The 18992-nt window shown below is 35.5% G+C and overlaps 1 protein-coding gene across 3 annotated transcripts in view; it reads right to left on the reverse strand.

The window, feature by feature from the left end:
• Positions 1–18992, reverse strand: part of LAMB4 (laminin subunit beta 4) — a 135431-nt gene that overhangs the window by 75815 nt on the left and 40624 nt on the right. For all 3 annotated transcript variants that reach the window (XM_056799527.1, XM_056799525.1, XM_056799526.1), the window contains exons 11-18: positions 16597–16776; positions 14001–14110; positions 10697–10776; positions 10050–10200; positions 6134–6259; positions 4343–4528; positions 1532–1653; positions 31–151 (exon numbers count right to left, since the gene is read on the reverse strand). In XM_056799527.1, coding sequence (XP_056655505.1) covers positions 31–151; positions 1532–1653; positions 4343–4528; positions 6134–6259; positions 10050–10200; positions 10697–10776; positions 14001–14110; positions 16597–16776 — 1076 coding nt within the window. The remainder of the gene's footprint in view (positions 1–30; positions 152–1531; positions 1654–4342; positions 4529–6133; positions 6260–10049; positions 10201–10696; positions 10777–14000; positions 14111–16596; positions 16777–18992) is intronic.

Consider the following 18992-nt stretch of genomic DNA (forward strand, 5'->3'; position numbering starts at 1 on the left):
AAAGGAAACATCATTCAGATAATCACTTACCGAATCAATCAAAATATGTCCATGAGCCAGGGAATCCATAGTAAATGACTGAGAAAAATGAACATCTATAGAATACTGTATTTCTGGTTGTAGGCAGACTGGTGTGGCAAGCAGTGCAGTTCTATGTAAAAATTAATAAAACCATAGATCAGGGACTGGCATCCCTGATTATTGCTATATAAAATTGTCATTCATTCATTTGTTACTTATTCATCTGACTAGTATTTATTAAGCACCTACTATGTGCAAAACAGAGCTAGGTGAATCAGTGGATAGAACGCCAATCCTGGAGTCAGGAAGATTCATTTTCTTAAGTTCAATTCTGGCCTCAGATGCTTACTAGTTATGTGAGTCAACGCAAGTCACTTAACCCTATTTACCTCAGTTTCCTTATATGTAAAATGAGCTAGGGAAGGAAATGGCAAAGCACTTCAGTATCTTTGCCAAGAAAACCCCATGGGGTCATGAAAAGTTGTACATTACTGAAAAATGTCTGAATGACAATAGCAACAAAATATAAGACTCTAAGAAGCTAGTTATGCTTAAATTAAAATCCATTTCTAAAAGTTCTAAAAGTAGATATTTAATGGCATTTCCATTGATGTAATTTTTCTACCTTTAAAAGGCAGAAGGGATTGTTCTCACAGAAAATTTTGAAATCGGTTACCCATAATCCTAAGTGTCCTCCTGGCTGTGTTCTCTCCCTATGATGAAGGAGATGGCTAACGTGTATTGGACTTGGACTGATGCCACATCTATTCTAGTGCATCTGAATTACAGTGGATTATAAAATCACCTTATTCTGATTTTCCATGGCCGATATCTCTGAAATGTTCCAAGTGTTAGTATGTTGGAAACTAATGTATTAGTAGCACATCTAATATGTTGCTATGTGGTACTGTCATCTAGACAGAAGCTTAACTAAACTTTTTAATGTCTAGGCAAATCAGTCGAGGGAGGAAGGGGTACCATGAGGTTGTTGCTGGGAAGGACAATGTGTGTGGTAAATTTGGAACAGGGAAGGCACAGGCTGGATGTGCAACCAGTGGTAGGGAAAATAATGAGAATATGGCAGCTTATTTTTACTCTTTTCAGCTGGTTCTATACAGCAGAAGATCTGCAAGTGTTATCAGAGCCCTCAACATTTTATCGCCTTGGGACAAAGTTCCAGTTGCTCTGCCTTAGTCACAACTCTGCCATAAAGAATCAAAACAAGCTTATTTTTCCATTCTTAGGGGAATAAGATGGAACAAGTATTTTCATTCTGTATTCTACTTGTTGTAATGGCTCTGCTAAAAGTACCTGATGGGATAGAATCACTGATTTCAACTTTTCACCTTAAATTATTTGGAGATGAATATGGGGCATAAAAACTAAATTAGCATTTTTTCATCCTAATCATATTTTGATTTCTCACATTTCAATGCGACTCCCACTTAAACTTTTTCGCATGCCACTAATATGTAAATCTGGGAGATGTAAGAAAGGCTGATATTCCTACCTTCCAGAAGCTGGTAAAGCCAGAGTCTGAGGCTCTTGTGGGAATGCTTTGTATCTGCAATGTTCACTTCTTGGAGTTCCAGAAGGGTTAATCACTACACGAGCTGCCCAGTCAGCTGGAGACTAAATGTTCAACAAACAAAGGGTTATATTTGAGAGGGGGAAGAATTCTATCAAGCATATGGCATTAATGGACATGACATTTGATATTAATAACATTAATAAAGACATGGAACCAAATTGGTCACCAGTAGCTCATTTGAACTGTGAAATAGAGAGGAGGGCACATTTTTATTGGCTGGAGCTGTGCTTAAGACCTGGAAAAGCTTGATACTTACTCCTAACCATTTTAGTCTTAACTGTCCTTCCCAAGACAAAAACAGTTCTTGACAACATCCTCTGGATGGGGGAGCAGAGTCATAATTTGGAAGGCTCTTTAGAATGGTCAAAAGATATGGTGCAAACATAGGCTAATCCATCTCATTCTGGAAGCTGTACAAATTGGGGCTACTTACAAAGCTGGTAGAGATATGTCTAGTCTATGGACAGATACATACATTTATCATCTTGGGAAGGCTTTCTTATGCATTTGCCAGCTCAAAAATTAATTGAAGTCCTTTGGTTATTTTGAGATATTATGGAAAGATAAGCATGTTTGGCATTTCAGGATAACCAGAGTGTAAGTTCCAGCTGCAACAATGAGGGTGGTTGTGAGCAGAGTTGTAAATCAGTATGGTACTAACTGTATGGCAGTTCTTAAGGAAAGCCATTTAAGATATATATATATATATACATATATATATATATATACATTATAAAAATGCTCCAAGTCACTAAGAAAGTAGAGAAATACAAAATCAAACAACTTTGAGATTCTATCCTATGCCTATCAGATTGACAAAAAGAAAGGAAAAATGATAAATGTTGGTAGCACTGTGGGAAAATTAATACATTAATACATTCTTGGTGGGGCTGTAAATTGATCCAGCTATTACGAAAAGCAGCCTGAAACTATGTGCTTCATCCACTAGTTCTATTGACTTAGAATCTGTTCTTTGTAGTGGTTAAATAGTCTGAGTAATTTATCTGGAGAGTCTTGGGGGTTTAGGAGAGATGGAAAAGTGCAGACCTTAATCTTGAATATCATGAGTGATACTATCTCCAATCAAGCTATGATAGAAATGACAACATTCATAGGTCAGTGTGAGCCTAATTACAACCTAAAGAATTCAAGTGTTTTCCATTCTAATTCATAGCATGCACTTTAAGGTCTGATTTTATGCAAATAATCTTGCCCTGATCCAACAATACCACTATTAGGACTAAACCCCAAAGAGATCACAGAAAGAGCAAAAGAAGTGATATGTACAAAAATGTTTATAGTAGTTCTTTTTCTGTGGTAGTAAAAACTAGGAATAAAGGGAGTACCCAGTAATTGGGGAATGGATGAACAAACCATGATATATAAATATAATGTGATATTTTTGTGCTAGAGACTCAAACCCAATCTAGGGAAATCCCAACTCCCTCTTTCCTAATACCTCCCAATCTAAACTTGTTATTAAATTCATCTTTATTTAAATAACCACAGTCACATAAGAGGACTATCATTTCAGGGGAACATAAAGGAAGCTGAACTCAAGGACAGCCATTCAACCATAGATGGTCCTTATTGGACCCCTGCTTGGGTGACCTTGTTCTGGGTGTAGGCTTGTCCCTCAGGGGGGATCTGTGTTTACCTGCTCTGGGGTATCTTCAACATCAATCCATAGAGAAAACATTCCCTCAGGTTATCATAAGTGGCCCATTTCTTGGGAACCCCATTTTTCAAAAATAGCCTGTAAATTCTATATCCAAACCCAGAAAGTTTGAGGCCAGAATGAGCTTCTCCAGCATTGGTAGCTTCTGTTCAAAGCAGTCGGCACCCAGCTCCATGGCCGAACATGTGTGCTGTGAGGCCTACCTGGGCCACTTCCTATGGACCAGCCCTGTGGGACAGCCAGGAGACCCTCGGCCTCTTAAAGGGGAAGAACTTAAAGGACAGTTTACATAATAACAACATTGTAAAGACAACTTTAAAACAAAAAAGATAGGAAGATTTTAAATGGAAACAAGTTGCATTTAAAAAATAGAACTGGGGCTTCAAACTTGTGAGAAGCTTATTGAGGGGTATTAGGATTTATTTGGTTAAAAAAAGAATTCTATCTTTTCCTTGAAATTAAACTTTTATTTCTTATGTGGATATGTATGAATAACTTCAGAATTTGTTTTCTTTCATATTGAATATGGGATACAGGGAAATTTATGAAAAGTCAAGGAGAATAGCTTTAAAAGGATGGGTAAGGTTTGCCTTATATGTTGTGATAAAGAAAGGAAAAGTTTTGATAGCCTCCCTTTATTCTATTCCATATGATGGTTAAGCAAAAATCAAGGTACAAGTGTCTTTCTTATCTCTTTCAGTGGTCTAAATCCATATATATAAGCTTCATCTATGTATATGTGGGTTCATCTAATTACCGGATGAAAAGTCAGAGGAAGGTAAATCTCTTTAATCCTTAAAATGCTCTTATTCAGACATTAAAATGACCATTTAATTAATAGCCTTGTGCTTTAAAGATAACATTTTTATTTTAGTTTCTCTTTGAAACAAAGTAAATTTGCAACTTCCTGTTTTATTTTTAATATTTTTAAACACTCTCTTGGCTTTGTAATAGTATCCAGTTGCCCAAGTTTTCACCATAAATCTGAATTAAAAGTACTTAGAGAATACTTCCATAGCAGCTTTCATCATGAGAGCAAAGTTAATTGATACCTGAGGCTCATAGCGGATTACAATTGCATAGCCCATTGCAAAAGGAATGTTGTTGATAGTGAATCTCAAGCTGGTCCCACTGAGAACCTGGGTGAATCCAGGCCCTGTCCATGTAACAGGCTTCCCAGGAATAGGCTCTCTGATGACAGTCTGATCCAAAGACTTAGAGCCAAGAGTCACAGGGACCTAGAAAGAGGGAGACATATATATATATATACAGACAATTATGCTTATAGCCCACAGAAAGAAAGAGGTTTGAAAAAAGTCTTTCCTAGAATCACAGGATCATGATTGTGCTAAAAGGGACCTTGAAGGGTCCTCTCATTTTATGGATTGGGAAACTCTAGAAGGTCAGAGATTTGTTGCGGTTGGAATTTGAACCAAGGTTCAAATCCTGCTAGCTCTAAGTTCAGCATGCTTTCTTCTATGACAGGAGCCTAGGCCCATATACTCAAACTCAATTTAAATGCTGGGTAAACTGTTATAGCTTGGAAATAGTTTATGGGATTCCAAATGGGTTGAAAATACAGCTTGGTCATGGAATGATCAGTTTAAAAGCATTCCCACTGAGAACTACTTTTAACTTAAACATCCTGCTCATGATGAATCTAGCAGGTTTCATAATAATGATCTGTGTTCTCAAACTTTGGCCGGGATTCTGGCCAAAATAACAGAAGAGAAGGAAATAGAGAGCACATTCCCATGACCATATGTAATTTCGTCTGCTCTTCTACACTCTATACATGACAATATGGAAATCCATGTGGAATGACTTACTAGCACATTCTTTTGTGTAATCTTTGGAACATCCATTTTATTTTATTGTTCCCAGAGAAAATCAAGGACTGAAAGGGACCTCCTTGGTTCTTCCTGGTTACCATCTAGTAGGACTGAATCCTTGGTGGCCTCATAATTGGCCTACCTGCATGGGGTCTTCTAGGTCCCAAGGCAATGTGGACTTACAGGAACATTCATAGCTAGAGGGTCTTGAGGGCTAATGAAAGCAAGAGCACCTCCCATCCTACCCCAAATCCTCAGAGATTGAAAAACTGCCAGGTGTGGTGATGCATGCCTGCCATCTTGGCTTCCTGGAGGCTGTGACTGGTAGAAAACTTGAGTTTAGGAATCCTGAATCATAGTAGGATTAAAACTGTATTGATTTTGGCTCCAATATAGTAAGCAACTGGGAGGGTGGGGAGATAGGTGGTGGCTACTGGGCTCTCTAAGGAAGGGTGAACCCACCTAGGAAAAGAGAAGGTCAAAGCTTCTGTGCTCATCAACATCAGGAATAGGTACGAGTGGTACCCAGTCTCAAATAAAAGGAGAGGATTGGAAACTGACTTAGAGATCAATGGTCTATTTGAGAGAGTGATACAACCTTAGGTTATGGAGACTATGGAGTCCCCAGCATTGACCAACTACAATGAAATGTTTTTCAATATCAAAAATTGGGTAATAAATTTTTAAGTATAAACCAAATTGTTGCATTTCCTTTCCAATTAGCCAAAAGAAGAACCATGCCATGGTTCTTTATATTCTCTTATTGAAAAATTAGTAGCTTTGGCATTTATTCTCCTTGACTGTGACTGTCTCTCCAAAGATTGTGCCTGTAAATCCTGTTATACCCATTATTTTTCTAGTTCTGTGCAATACCTGATATTCTTAAAAGTAGCAAGTTATTTATATATATTTACAGAATGAAACAATTTTTAACTTTAGTTCCTCTTTTTTTTTTGTAGTCTCAATTCATAATGACAAAATGAATGTGATAATAATGAAAATGTGATTTACTTCATTCTGTTTCTGTGAACTTTGTTTTTTATTCTTCTCCAATACTATATTTCCACTGTCAATTGTGAAATCACCTCCTTGGTTCTGGAAATATATTTCACACTGGGGTAAGGCTGTCGCTAATATCTGAAAAGAGAAAATAAACAGTTTAATCATTGAAGGCTTATATGGATAACTTCAAAAGTTTGTCTCAAGTTCATCATGGCAGGAAAATGACTTTGAGTTCTTGAAAGCTATACCATAAATCCTGACAGTTTTTTGGGTCAGGCTTCCCACCAACTAATGCCAAACCTTATAAGGTATTTTTTATTTAACTTTTTTATTTGTGTTGTACATATTTTTATATGTACTTCTCTCTCATTAGAATGTAAGCTAATTGTGAGCAGGGATTGTTTCATTTTTTTGTATTTTTATCTCCAATGCCAATCCAATGCCTGGCATAATAACCACAACAATAATAAAATAGCTAACATTTATATAACATACCTACTATGTCCGGTGCTGTGCTAAGTGCTTTATAATTATTATTTCATTTGATCTCCACAACAATCTTGAGAGGTAGGTGCTATTATTATCCTACTTTTAGGGAAAAGGAAACTGAGGCAAAGAGAAGTTAAATGACATGGCCAGTGTTACATGACAAGTATCTGAGGCTGAATTTGAACTTAGATCATATCTAGTAGATGCTTAATAAATAATTATCAACTGATTAAGTGATTGATTACTTTCCATCTGTTCTGTATTTATTTTGTATGTACTGAGCTATATATGTTGTCTTTCTTATTAGAACATAAACTGCTTCAGGGCAGAGACTCATTATGCTTTTTCTTTGGACTTATCACAGTGGCTGGCAGATGATAAGTATTTAAGAGTTTTTATTTTGATTGGTTAATTCTTCCATTATGAATACTGGTGATAGAATATTAGCTAGCTACCAGGCAATGATATTTTTTTAACCTTAAGATCCATTAAATGGAAAAAAACAGAAATCAGAACTCATTTCTGCAATGATGTTAGAAGAGTGATTGAAAGGTGGGACAGAGTGTGTTTAGAAGCAAATAGTTCTTAAGATATCTATAAATGTTACTTTTAATTTCTTTTTTTCCAATAAAAAATGCTTTCCCAGTCTACTGGAGGAAATGAACCACATTCAAATTGATATTAGCACTGTAATGATATTAGCAATGTAAGTAGATGAAATTCAAAATTGTAGTTAAATAGGAAAATTACTATCTTTCCTTAGAGAGATCAATATAGGAGTTGTTGGGGGGGAGTTTTATTGTACCCCCAAAGGTGATAAGAAACATCCTCTTATAGTATGCTTGGTTTAAATAAATAGAGACTTTGAAGAGCTTATGATAATTATAAGTAAACAGACCACCTTGAAGATAATAGCAGCTTATATGTCAACAACATTCATGGCAGAAGATCAAGAAGAGAATTCCTATGAAGAACGTGACATGATCCTCAAAGGGAAATCAACATAATCTTTGACATCTTACCTGATGTCTTTAATGTGAAAATAGGCAAAAGAGAACCCAATCAAGTTAGGAAGCATCTATATCACTTTTAATGTGTTAGAGGTAGAGATCACATGTATGCTACTTTATAGAATCAGTGATTACAAAGCATTCTCCCAGACTAATCTTGGAAAATGTGGTTTTATAGTATGGTTCTATGCCAAACTTTTAAAATAAGTTGTCAATTTGGAAAAGCCAGAAGTGGAAAAGGGGGATGACATAGACTCTATCAACATTCCTTTGAAAAGTTTTTATGGATGCCAAAAAGCTGCCACAATGAAGAGTCTGAAAAAGCCTGGAAACTACTTCACCCAGCAAACACAATTTCTTTGGCAAATACAGAAACGTGGAATCCAAGACTGATGATTATGTAGTGTCTGAACTCATTTACAATGCACTATCAAGTAAAAAGTTGGAAGATTATGAATAACATTGCCTCACATTATAGTTAAAGGGGAAAAAGTTGAGAGAAAGCTTGGTGTGAGACTCTCCTAAATTAAATCATCCCAAAAAAATTTAAATATGACACTGAATTAAGGACAACAAATAGGCACAAAACAGGACAGATTTAGTGATATTTACATAATAATCTATTCTCATCAGTCATGATAGTGGCTCCACATTTGGACTATATTATTTTAGTACCTGATGCAGTAACTGAAGAAATGGAAGAGGGAACTGAAGAAGATGAAGTCATCAGTTATATCTGATTGAGTAAGTATAGAAGGTATCTGTATCAGACATGACACAATTTTGAAAGTAATGAGGGATTTTCAAGTTATCACAAAAAAGAATTGTTCTTGTTGTTTAGTTGTTTTTCAATTGTGTCTGACTCTTCATAACCCCATTTGGGGTTTTCTTGGCAAAGATACTGTAGGGATTTGCCAGGTCCTTCTCCAGCTAATTTACAGATGAGGAAACTGAGGAAAACCAGGTTAAGTGACTTTCCCAGGGTCACATAGCTAGTAACTTGTCCTGAGGCCAGATTTAAACTTGGGAAGATGAATCTTGACTCCAGGTGTGATATTCTAGAATCCACTGTGTCTCCTAGCTACCCCCTTTAAAAAGAATAGAAATGATCAAAGATGGTGATTTTACCAAATAAAACAAATCTCAGGAAGAAGACATAAACAAATGTTAACCCATATGGTATGATCTTAAATTTTCTATATTATTATGACAATGCCTTATTATGATGAAGGGATATTCTTTTAAAAAGCATTAAATGGGTGTGGACAGGATATCACAAATGATTTCCTAGAATAGATCACATTTGTGTAGTCACAAAGTTATAAAGATACTAGAATGATTTCCTAATTCCTTCTCCAACTGAGGCAAACTGAGGCAAATAGGCTTAAGTGACTTGCCCAGAGGACCCAGGTACCCTGACTCCAAATCAGTACATAACCTACATTTCACACTATTCTCATAAAATGAAAAAAAAATCCCAACCCCAAACCAAGAAAATGCCTTCCATCATAATCGATGTCGAGAGTCTATGGGGCAAATAAGTAAGATTTGCTAGGATGGGCAGCAATAGATAGGTTGTAATCTGAACCAAGGGAGGGAATGCCCATTGATGAGAACACTGATCTTTTGAAATACATAGTGTTTCTAAAGTCTTAATGTAGTTTTAGGTTATTAAAATTATGAGAACTTAAAACTACACTAAGATTTTTGAGATACACTGTATAATGTGGGAAGACATAGTTTGTGGGGCAGATAGGTGGCTTGGAGTCAGGAGGACCAGAGTTCAAATCTGCCCTCAGATACTTCCTGGCTGTGTGGTCCTGGGCAAGCTTCTTAATGCCAATTGCCAGCCATTTCTACTTTTTTGCTTTGGAACCAATACTTATTATCAATTCTAAGACAGAAGGTGAGGGTTAAAAAAAAGATATCGTTTTTTAAAAAACCCATGAAACAACTCTGAGAAACTGTTTGGTTTGTGACCTGACTGAAAATTCTCTATGGTTCTTTGCTTATCCAAATCCTATACAGCTTTCAAATCTTTGTTCAAGGACCATCACCTTCATCAATAACCCACTCTCCATTCATCTCTCTTTCTGAATTTCTTTAGCATTTAATAACATTAGCATTTAAAAACAAAATTTAGGATTTTATTATTAGCATCCTATAATATGGTTTTGTCCATCTATGAGAATGGGCTTGATTGCAGGGAACAGGCAAATTATCTAATACATCCTTAAATCTAGTTTTAATAAATATTTAATTGAATAAAAGTAATTTTTAATTTTTAGGCTTCAATGGATTCCCAATAAACCTCCATTTTGGAACAAACACATTCTATTCTATATACTTGGAAAAGGGTTTAGTGTGTAGGTAGGTGTATGTGTATTTACTAACATTCAGTCCAATGGGAAGAATAAAGTACAGACCAAAGGTGCAGATCCAGGGATGGGCACAGCATCCTCAGCTTCATATATATAGAAATCCAAAGGCACAAAGAAATAGCCAGGCTCTGGTTCTGTGCACTGATGACCAATAACGTGAGGGCGGCATTCACATTGCCCATCATGTGGGGAGCACCTAATACATTCGGCAAGGAAGAAAAAGAAACTGCTCATTGACAGTATTTACGAGAGACAGTGAATATACAGGATGGTGGGTAGAAGCTATAGAACTTGATGGAACAGGTCTTGAATGAAAAGAAAAACTTGTACTTGTTCCATGGCTCTGGGACACTCTCTTGGTCTCTTTCCTGTGCCTCAGTTTCTTTACCTGTAATATAGGGAAGCTCATATTTAATTATTTTCATGGAATGTTTGGAGTAGCATTAACAATTTTTGGCCAACATCACAATCAACTTCTGACCAACATGTAGTCAGTACAATTGTTTACTAGACAACTGAAAATAATGAATCAATCAATTTAACTAGCGCAATTCACTATTTCCTTTACTGGAATACAATGATTCATTCAAAACTAGAGGACTGTTTGAATAGTCTACACAAAGACCATTTTTATGTGGGAACATGTGTGAGAAATAGGATGAAATATACCACCATCCATTTCAATAACTTACAGGTTGCTGTAAGCACCCCCAACATCACAGTCACAAGGAGAACAACCATGTTGGTGACTTTCAAGACCCCAGTATCCATCCTAGAATGAAAAATCATACACGGATGACTTGGAGTATGCAAATATTCATTATTATGGATTATCATGTAAAAGTCATTACAATTCTGTCAGGAAGCACAAAAAAGCCAAGCAGTGTCAAAAAGCTGCATATATGGTACAACTGTACATTTTTTGAGCATTTTTAGCCTGTGCTGACACATTTTCCTATCCCTAGCACTTGGCATTAGAATAAAAGAGAGAATTCAAACTGCACGAAGACTTTTAGGACACCTCATATAATATGCTATGAGTAAAATATAACATCATGTTGCTATCATGTTTTGTCATAATGTATGTATTTTTATATATTTAAGCTTAATAAGAATTTTGGAGTTATTTTATATATTATAGAGAACATATTTGTTGTAATATATAACAAAATAAATATTATATATTCTAAATAGGGTGCTCCAAAAGGCTCAAGACATTACTAAGACTTTTGGGAAATCATATAAATATAGGTATATAATATTTTTAAGGTCAAGGCATATCTAATGATCACCATTTCTATTCTTCATTGTGTATGAAAATATTCATATTTGTTTATTCACATTTGTTGATGTCTATCAAATTCATGAAACAAAAAATTTTTTAAAAGAAAAATGATATGTAAGAAAAATCAAGTATCTTCAATATCTTTATTTGGGTAATTTGGGGGAGTAGAGAGAGCAGTGGATTTGGAATTCAAAGACCCGAACTTGTATTCTGATTCTGCTATTTCTCTGTGTGACTTTGATACCATTTGGTACCATAGGATCATAAATTTAGAGTTTTACAGGACCTTATGAGGGGTAGATGGTATGATGGATTATAGAGCTACCCTTGGAGCCAAGAAGGCTTATCTGTGATACATACCAGTTGCGTGATGTTTAGCTAATCACCCAGTCACTCAGTGATTTAGAAGACTAACTCTAAGTTTCAGAAAAGTTGCCAAGTTGCATGGACAAGAAGGAATTTTCTTGATGGGGAATTCTCTATAACAAAGCAGTCACATTTCCTGTCTATCTCTAAAGGATCTTATAGACTAAATCCAATTTCCTAATTTTATAGATTTATACATTTATATGCAGATATAAAATTTATATAAATATATAAATATTTACAGATTTAATTTTATAGATGATCAAACTGAAGCCTAGAGAAGTCTAGTGATTTGCTTGAAATTACACATTGTTGTTTATCCTTCATTTTTGAAGAGGACTAATGATGTTATGGGGTGATGTTTTGACTTGTGCATGAGTTGGATTTAAGTGAGATAGAGTTGCAAAAAATTGTCAGTCTCACTCTCTCTTCCTGTGTCACTGAAGTCCAGTGTCAGGACAAAAATTAGGATGACTGATGATGGCCCTGGATGCAGTGGATGACCTCAGTGTCTCTGATGTTTGATCAGACTCTAGGCGCTTCACAAATCCCGCTTCAGCTCCCTCCATGGCTGTTGGAACAAATTGTTTTCATCCACTCATTCCATGGGGGGAAGGATTCTTCATATGCTTCAGGTAGACATCCCCCTAACCCACAGAAAGGTATGTGGTCCATCAGTTACCCTCAACCTGATCTAACTCATCAACTGAGATGGTTTACTGGGGTGTTATTGCTGCTTAGGCTACAGCTTCTTGAAGTACCATGTGGACACCAAAAGTGAATAATAAATTGCCCCAAGAAAGGCTCACAAGCCCTGACACCAGAGGTGCTAGTCCTCCTTGAACACACTTGAATACACAGGTATTAGCAGATACAGGATTGGACTGAAGTCCTTAGACCTCAAATCCAACTCTTTTTCTACTATAATACACTTTATTTCTCTTCTCTGGATTTCAGTTTCATCTTCTATAAAATGACAACATTGGATTAAATGATAGGTTCTTAACCTGGAATCCATAATTAAAAATAAATTTGATGACTATTTCAATATAATTTTGATTTATTTTGTAAGTCTACATGTTATATATTCTGCATAAAAGTAGTCTATGTATTACATATTCTGCATTAAAAACAATATTATGAGAAGAGTTACAAAGACTTCATTAGTCTTCCCAAGTGGTCCCTGACACAAAATAATGGTTGAGAACTTCCAAGAAAGATGATCTCTAATTCTAGCTCCAAATTTCTTGAATTTTGAATTCTACAGTTTACAAATATAGCCATAGCAAATGTTTTTCATGAGTTTTGAGAGTAAGAAAATATGTCAAACTTGGCTTGTTCATATAAAATTTATTTTCATGAATTGTTTTCTTGTTAAAAAGTGTGATTCCACTTCAAAATTTAAAACAAAACTTTCCAAATTGGCATAAATTTTTTTATTTATCAACCAAATTTCTTCAGACACATTAAGGTCACGATTCCTTTTTGGGGATTAAGCTCTTATTTTTTATCTCTGAATAGTAATGGTGGGCTGTCAAGTTGGAAGAATAAGCAAAAAAAAGTTGCATATTATATTATGTCTTGAAAAATGTCTTTTATTCCTTTTATTTTGATATACACTTGTACTTACTTGGTAAAGTTGTTGGAACTACTCAGATGTACATTTTATAAATAAAAATTGTATTGAATTTGCAGGGGGATTGTGCCATTTCAAAAGTCAGGAACATAGAAGATTGCATTATTATTAATATTGTCATATTATATATTAATAATGAATATATTAATAGAATTATATTATAGCCTTATAGCTATTAAAGAGGTAGTTATAAGGCTGGCAAGGGGGAAGGTCAGTATTTCCTCTCCAAACTGATTTTTCTATTTGACTCATTCTGGAAAACTGGGAACTCCTGATCTGAGTGACTTGACATGATGACTTCCACACCAGCACTTTCTGATGCAAAGGTAAATTCTTCAGTAGAATTATTATTTTTCTCCCTTCCTTTCATGATTGATCTCCATCTCCTCACTCCACCCCCATACACACACCATCCCATCATTCTACTCTCCCTTCTAAGAAGACCGACCCATTCTGTCACAAGAAGACCACTGTAGCTTACTGAAAAGGTGTTAGAAGCAATTTTTAGTATATTTTTATATGAAAAGAAAAAAATCTCAACTACAAAAACAATCAATTCCAGTGGCACACAATAAATAAAAACAACAGCTAAGAAGCGAGCAGGTGTAGAATATAGAGAAGATTCTTCTATTCTATCAGTTAAGGTAGAAATACATATAGTTGGCAATAAAAGAAACCAGAAGAAAATCTTTTCTATAAAAATACATACGAGGCATTTTTCACAGTGGGGTCCGGTAACAAACGGTTGGCACAGGCATCGTCCAGTAACTACATCACAGATGGAGAATGGTATACTCCCCAAGGGGTTACAGTTGCAGGCTAAAAGGATAGAGCATACATTCTCATGTTTATTTCCCAATCTTTATAAATATGCTCAAAATTTATATTTAGTAAATATAGAATGTGCCTTGCCAAATTTACCATCTAAATTGCTTTTTTTTAGTTTAATTTTTTAATAGGCACATATGTGCCCAGGGCACATAGCTAGGAAGTATCTGAGGCCATATTGAACACTAGTCCTCTTGACTCAAGGTTTGGCTCTTTATCCACTGTGCTCCATTATTGTCTCTCTGAATCACTTGTTGATAATAATCCTAAATAAAACCATTCAGGAAATATAATGCCAATCACCCCTAAAACTCTTAAATAACTAATTGGTTATCAGAGAAGAGGAATTTAGAGATATATTGCATCTGAAAAATACCAATAGAATAGGAACTTTAAATTTCTGAATGGAAAGGGGGAAGAGGGAAGGGAAGTAGATGGGAATGAGCATTTATAGAGTGTCTATTATGTGCCAGGCACTCTGCTAAGCATTTTATTTCTACCATTCTTCACTAGAGGCATCTTTGTTTTTTTTCCTCCTTCTTTCTCCTCCTTTCTTCACCCCTCCCTCCTCTTCCTCTTTTCCTTTCCCATATTTCCTTCTCTTCGGTATTACTGAGTTTCAATGTTGGCTTTCATGGTTAAGAAGTCACTAACCTCTGTCTTGGAATAAGACAAATATTAGCCCTGCAAAGTCCACTGAATGTAAAATGAATATTTTGGAAGTATAAATTAAAGTCTTATCTGCTTTATTTTTGGATAAAGAACTCAAGACTTAGGAATAAGAAAAGTGAAGGATTCCTCCTAACACTCTTAAAAGGCAGACAGGTAAGATGATACAGATAGGATAGAAGAGTGGCTTGGTTAAAATTTGTTTCCATGAAATTTGGGGCTTATGTTTTAAGAACCATTTCACTAAATAAAAAATACCAGCTTATTTATTACTCTCTAAAGATTCAAATAACATTCTTCCTTCTATGGGCAAAATTTGGAGATATAAACAGTGACTCAATACAAATTATTTGCTTTAGAAATTCTCATTAAATAAATATTTATCTTAAAGCTCTTTTCAAGTCTAAAATGTTATGAGTTTATAAATCAATGTTTTCCTTTTTGTGAATTTTTTTTGGCTGATAATTCTCATTACCTCCCCTGCTAGTTCCCTGGTTTTTAATCCATTACATTCCTTGACATTTACTTCTGTCACAAGTACGTTCTAAACTTTGAATCAGGACACATACTCAGACAATAGATATTCCTTTTGTAAAGCCTTGTTAAAAGTGTATTTTCTTAAAATGAGTCACACAATTAAAATTTAAGTTTTTGGCAATCTTGAAAGAGGCTATTAAAAAACTTAAATAATAAAAGAGTTAATTTATCTGCAAATTTATTTTCATAAATATGCTGTGTTTTTCTCATATTTAATTTTAAGGTTCAGAAAAATGTAATTTTCATGTGGTAGGTTTTACATCCTATGTCCATTATTTTTATAATACAGGAGCTTAAAATGTATAATTGGAATGTGCACTATATAATAACCTTATCAATAAAGATGCCTAATAAATAAATTTAAAAACCCACTTTCTTTTGGAAAGTAAATATAGAATGTGCCTTCTAAAATTTACCATCTACATTGCTTTTTTTAAAGTTTGGTGACGGTTGGAAACTAGGAAGTATAGTCACTATAGGTATAGGTTATCTGCATTCACAGTAGGGATAGGAACTGGACCTGTGATTTTACTGGCATAGGGAACTTCCAGATGAGGAAATTCCCTTCCCCAATTCAAGTCAGTACCTTCTCTGAAACTTATTGTCTTAGTGAGTTACTTGAGTGCTGAGATGTTAAGTTACTTGCCCAGGGTTCCACAGACAGTGTATTTTAGGGGCAGGACTGAAACAGATCTTTCTGGTGGGCCATCTCTATCCACTCCATCCCATTGTCTCTATATATCAATAATAACAAAGAGGAAAGAAGAGAAAAAAGAGGAGACTAGAAATCAAGTAAAAGAGACTCCAGGCTGTAAAAGTAATAATAACTAACATTTAGATGCGACAATGCATAAATTAATCTCACTTAACATCAGAATGAAACTGGGATTTCCAAACTGTCTGCTTTAGAGGTATATATAAATTGTGTATGGATTTTTGTGCAGCTATATTTGGGGTCCTTCTAGATGTTCCATGAATTTGGGTACAGCAATTAGGAAGACTCCAAAGAAACCCACTGGTTTAAATGTTTTAAAGCTCAGCACTGAATTTCTGGATATTTTCTATTCCCCCCTTCTACTGGGGAATGGAAAGAATTCAATTCATGTGCTGATCTTTTATGTTAAGTTCAGAAAATCACCAAGAATTTCCTTTGATGTCAGAGACAGAGACATTCAGAGACTGGTTAGTATAGATGTGGCTCTCCAAGAAATATGGCCATTGGCACTAGGAGGTGTAATGCAACGAAAATAACAATTCAGAGCTTTACATACGTTGACAACCCAGGGGATCATTGGCATTCAGTCCATAATAGCCAGGCTTGCACTGATCACATTGGGCTCCTCCAACGTTGTCTTTACAAAGGCATTGACCGGCCTCGATTCCCAGCGCTGGATCTGGGTAACTTTCACACATGCCACCGGACAAAGAACCTTCAGGATCGCACTCACAAGCTGGAAACACAGATATTTGCATACTGATTTTTAAGCTAATTCCGCAAAGATATGAAATAGATGTGTGCTATCTTTCCCTCCTACTTACTTTCCTTTATAATTAGCCCAGTGGATGAGGGTAATACCTTATGTGACACAGGAGAGCTTGTACAAAAAGCTAACAGGGACTGGGCTTGCGCTTGTCTGGTGTCTTGAAGAGAAGCCTCACATATCCTTCAAAAGTATCCATTATTTGTAATGCATTTGTATTTTAAACATTTATTAATCTCCTTTTTCCAGCTGACTATATTGAGAATGTGACTTTTTCACTGAGATGAGTGATACTCAAATGCATTTTTGTCAGCCTTTCCAACAATCGTGCTTTGCTTGATTTGGTCGTATTTATCCCAAATCTAATGGCAGCAGGAGCAGTAAATGCCCTTTAAAGAGCTTCATATTCAGGAGAATATGAGTTCCTTGAGGGCTGGAACTGTATTTTTCTTTTTGTATTTTTAGTTCCACTATCTAGTCCAGCACCACATTTCTATAATATCTCTTAATAAATGATGAAATAGAATTAAAAAAAACTCTTTCTTCACTATCACAAAACAATTACCATTTGCTAAGGTCAGTACAATTAGGACTACATTAACTAATTCCAATTCCAATAGAAACTTGTATAACCCAAAGTGAACGGGTTTTGAGGAGGAAAAGGGAGTTGTCTTTCGAAGAAAGGCATCATTGACCTTTTTGGAGAGTTTGCTGGTGAGTTGATAGGTGGGCTAACATTCCTCAATTCCATTGTCATTAGGTAGTGTTATTCTTAGGGGCAAGCAACTTCCATTTCCCCAAAATAAACTTGTATAGGCCCAGGAAACTGTCTTTCGGAGAAATGGATTTAAAAGGATGGAAACTTGGTTTCTATCTGCTTAATTCGAAAAAAAGGAAATCCAAAGTTTTGTTTGGACATCAATGATTCCTTTGGTGAATTTGGTAAAAAACTTCATTTGGGCCCATTATCTAATGTCACTGAAACAAACCACCCGACTAAATGACTGCATTTTTCACTTCATTCTTTGTTATGGTGTCATGTACTCTAGATACAATCAAATATGGAAAAACAGCACCAGGTCCCATTTAGTGTTGCAAAACCACAACTTCCTCCTAATTCATTCCAGTTGTCTCCAGAAAAAAAGTATCAAAATGGATTTAGAAAGGACCAAAAAGAAGCAGACTCCATTCCTCTTGGGAGCAACAAGAGACAAGCAGAATTGAATTCCAGAGGATGCATTTCATTCCCATGTAGAAGAAAAAAGTTTGGAAGCATCCTTTTTTTGGATGAACTTCACTTAGAAATAATCCTCTTACATGGATACAAGGCCAATGATATCTATCAATACCACATGAAATTGTTCAAAGGAACATTTCTTACAGATGGTTGAGGCTACTGGTGCGGTTCTTGGTTCCTGTGTTGACTTTGAACAAAAAATGTTTCTCCTAAAAAACAGGAAACCAATTAACCTATTATCTGAAACCTAATCAAACTCATATCTAGGCTCCAACAAAAAAACAAAACAAAACTCATTTCCTTCAGATTACTATTTAATGCTAACATATTTTCTCTCAAACATACACTAGATTACCTTAGGGTATTAGTAACAGAGGCTGTTATTTATTATTATTGAGGTAACTCAAACTCTCTTGCCCAATCTTTGTATGACTTCCTTGAAACCAATAAATCAACAAGCACTTATGCAGTACTGACTCTGTGCTAGAGATAGAGTGGTAGATGGAGGGCCAACCTTGAAGCCAGGAGAACTTGGGGTCAAGACTCATTCACTTCTGACATGTTGTGTTGTATGGTCCTGGACAAGCCACTGAACATTTCAGTACTTTAAGAAACTCTAATACTATAAGTAGTTGAGATGGTTGATGTACATTAAGAGAGGGAATTTCCTTTCTTGGGAGTCCCCTATACCAGTAAAATCACAGGTCCAGTCTCCTTTTCCTATGTACCAAGCACTATGCTAGGCACTGGGAACATAAATTTTATGTCCCATATTACCAGGACTAGTTTCAGACTAAGATTTTTTCCCCAGCACTAGGACAGCGACTGACACAAACCAGATATTTAAGAAAGATCTGTTAACGGTTTATTTGATAGAGAATAATAATATTAATATCTAATTCTCCATACAACTCCATGAGATAAATGTATAAATATTATCTCCATATGA

This window comes from Monodelphis domestica, chromosome 5 (genome assembly GCF_027887165.1).
Source record: "Monodelphis domestica isolate mMonDom1 chromosome 5, mMonDom1.pri, whole genome shotgun sequence".
NCBI classification, from domain to species: Eukaryota; Metazoa; Chordata; class Mammalia; order Didelphimorphia; family Didelphidae; genus Monodelphis; species Monodelphis domestica.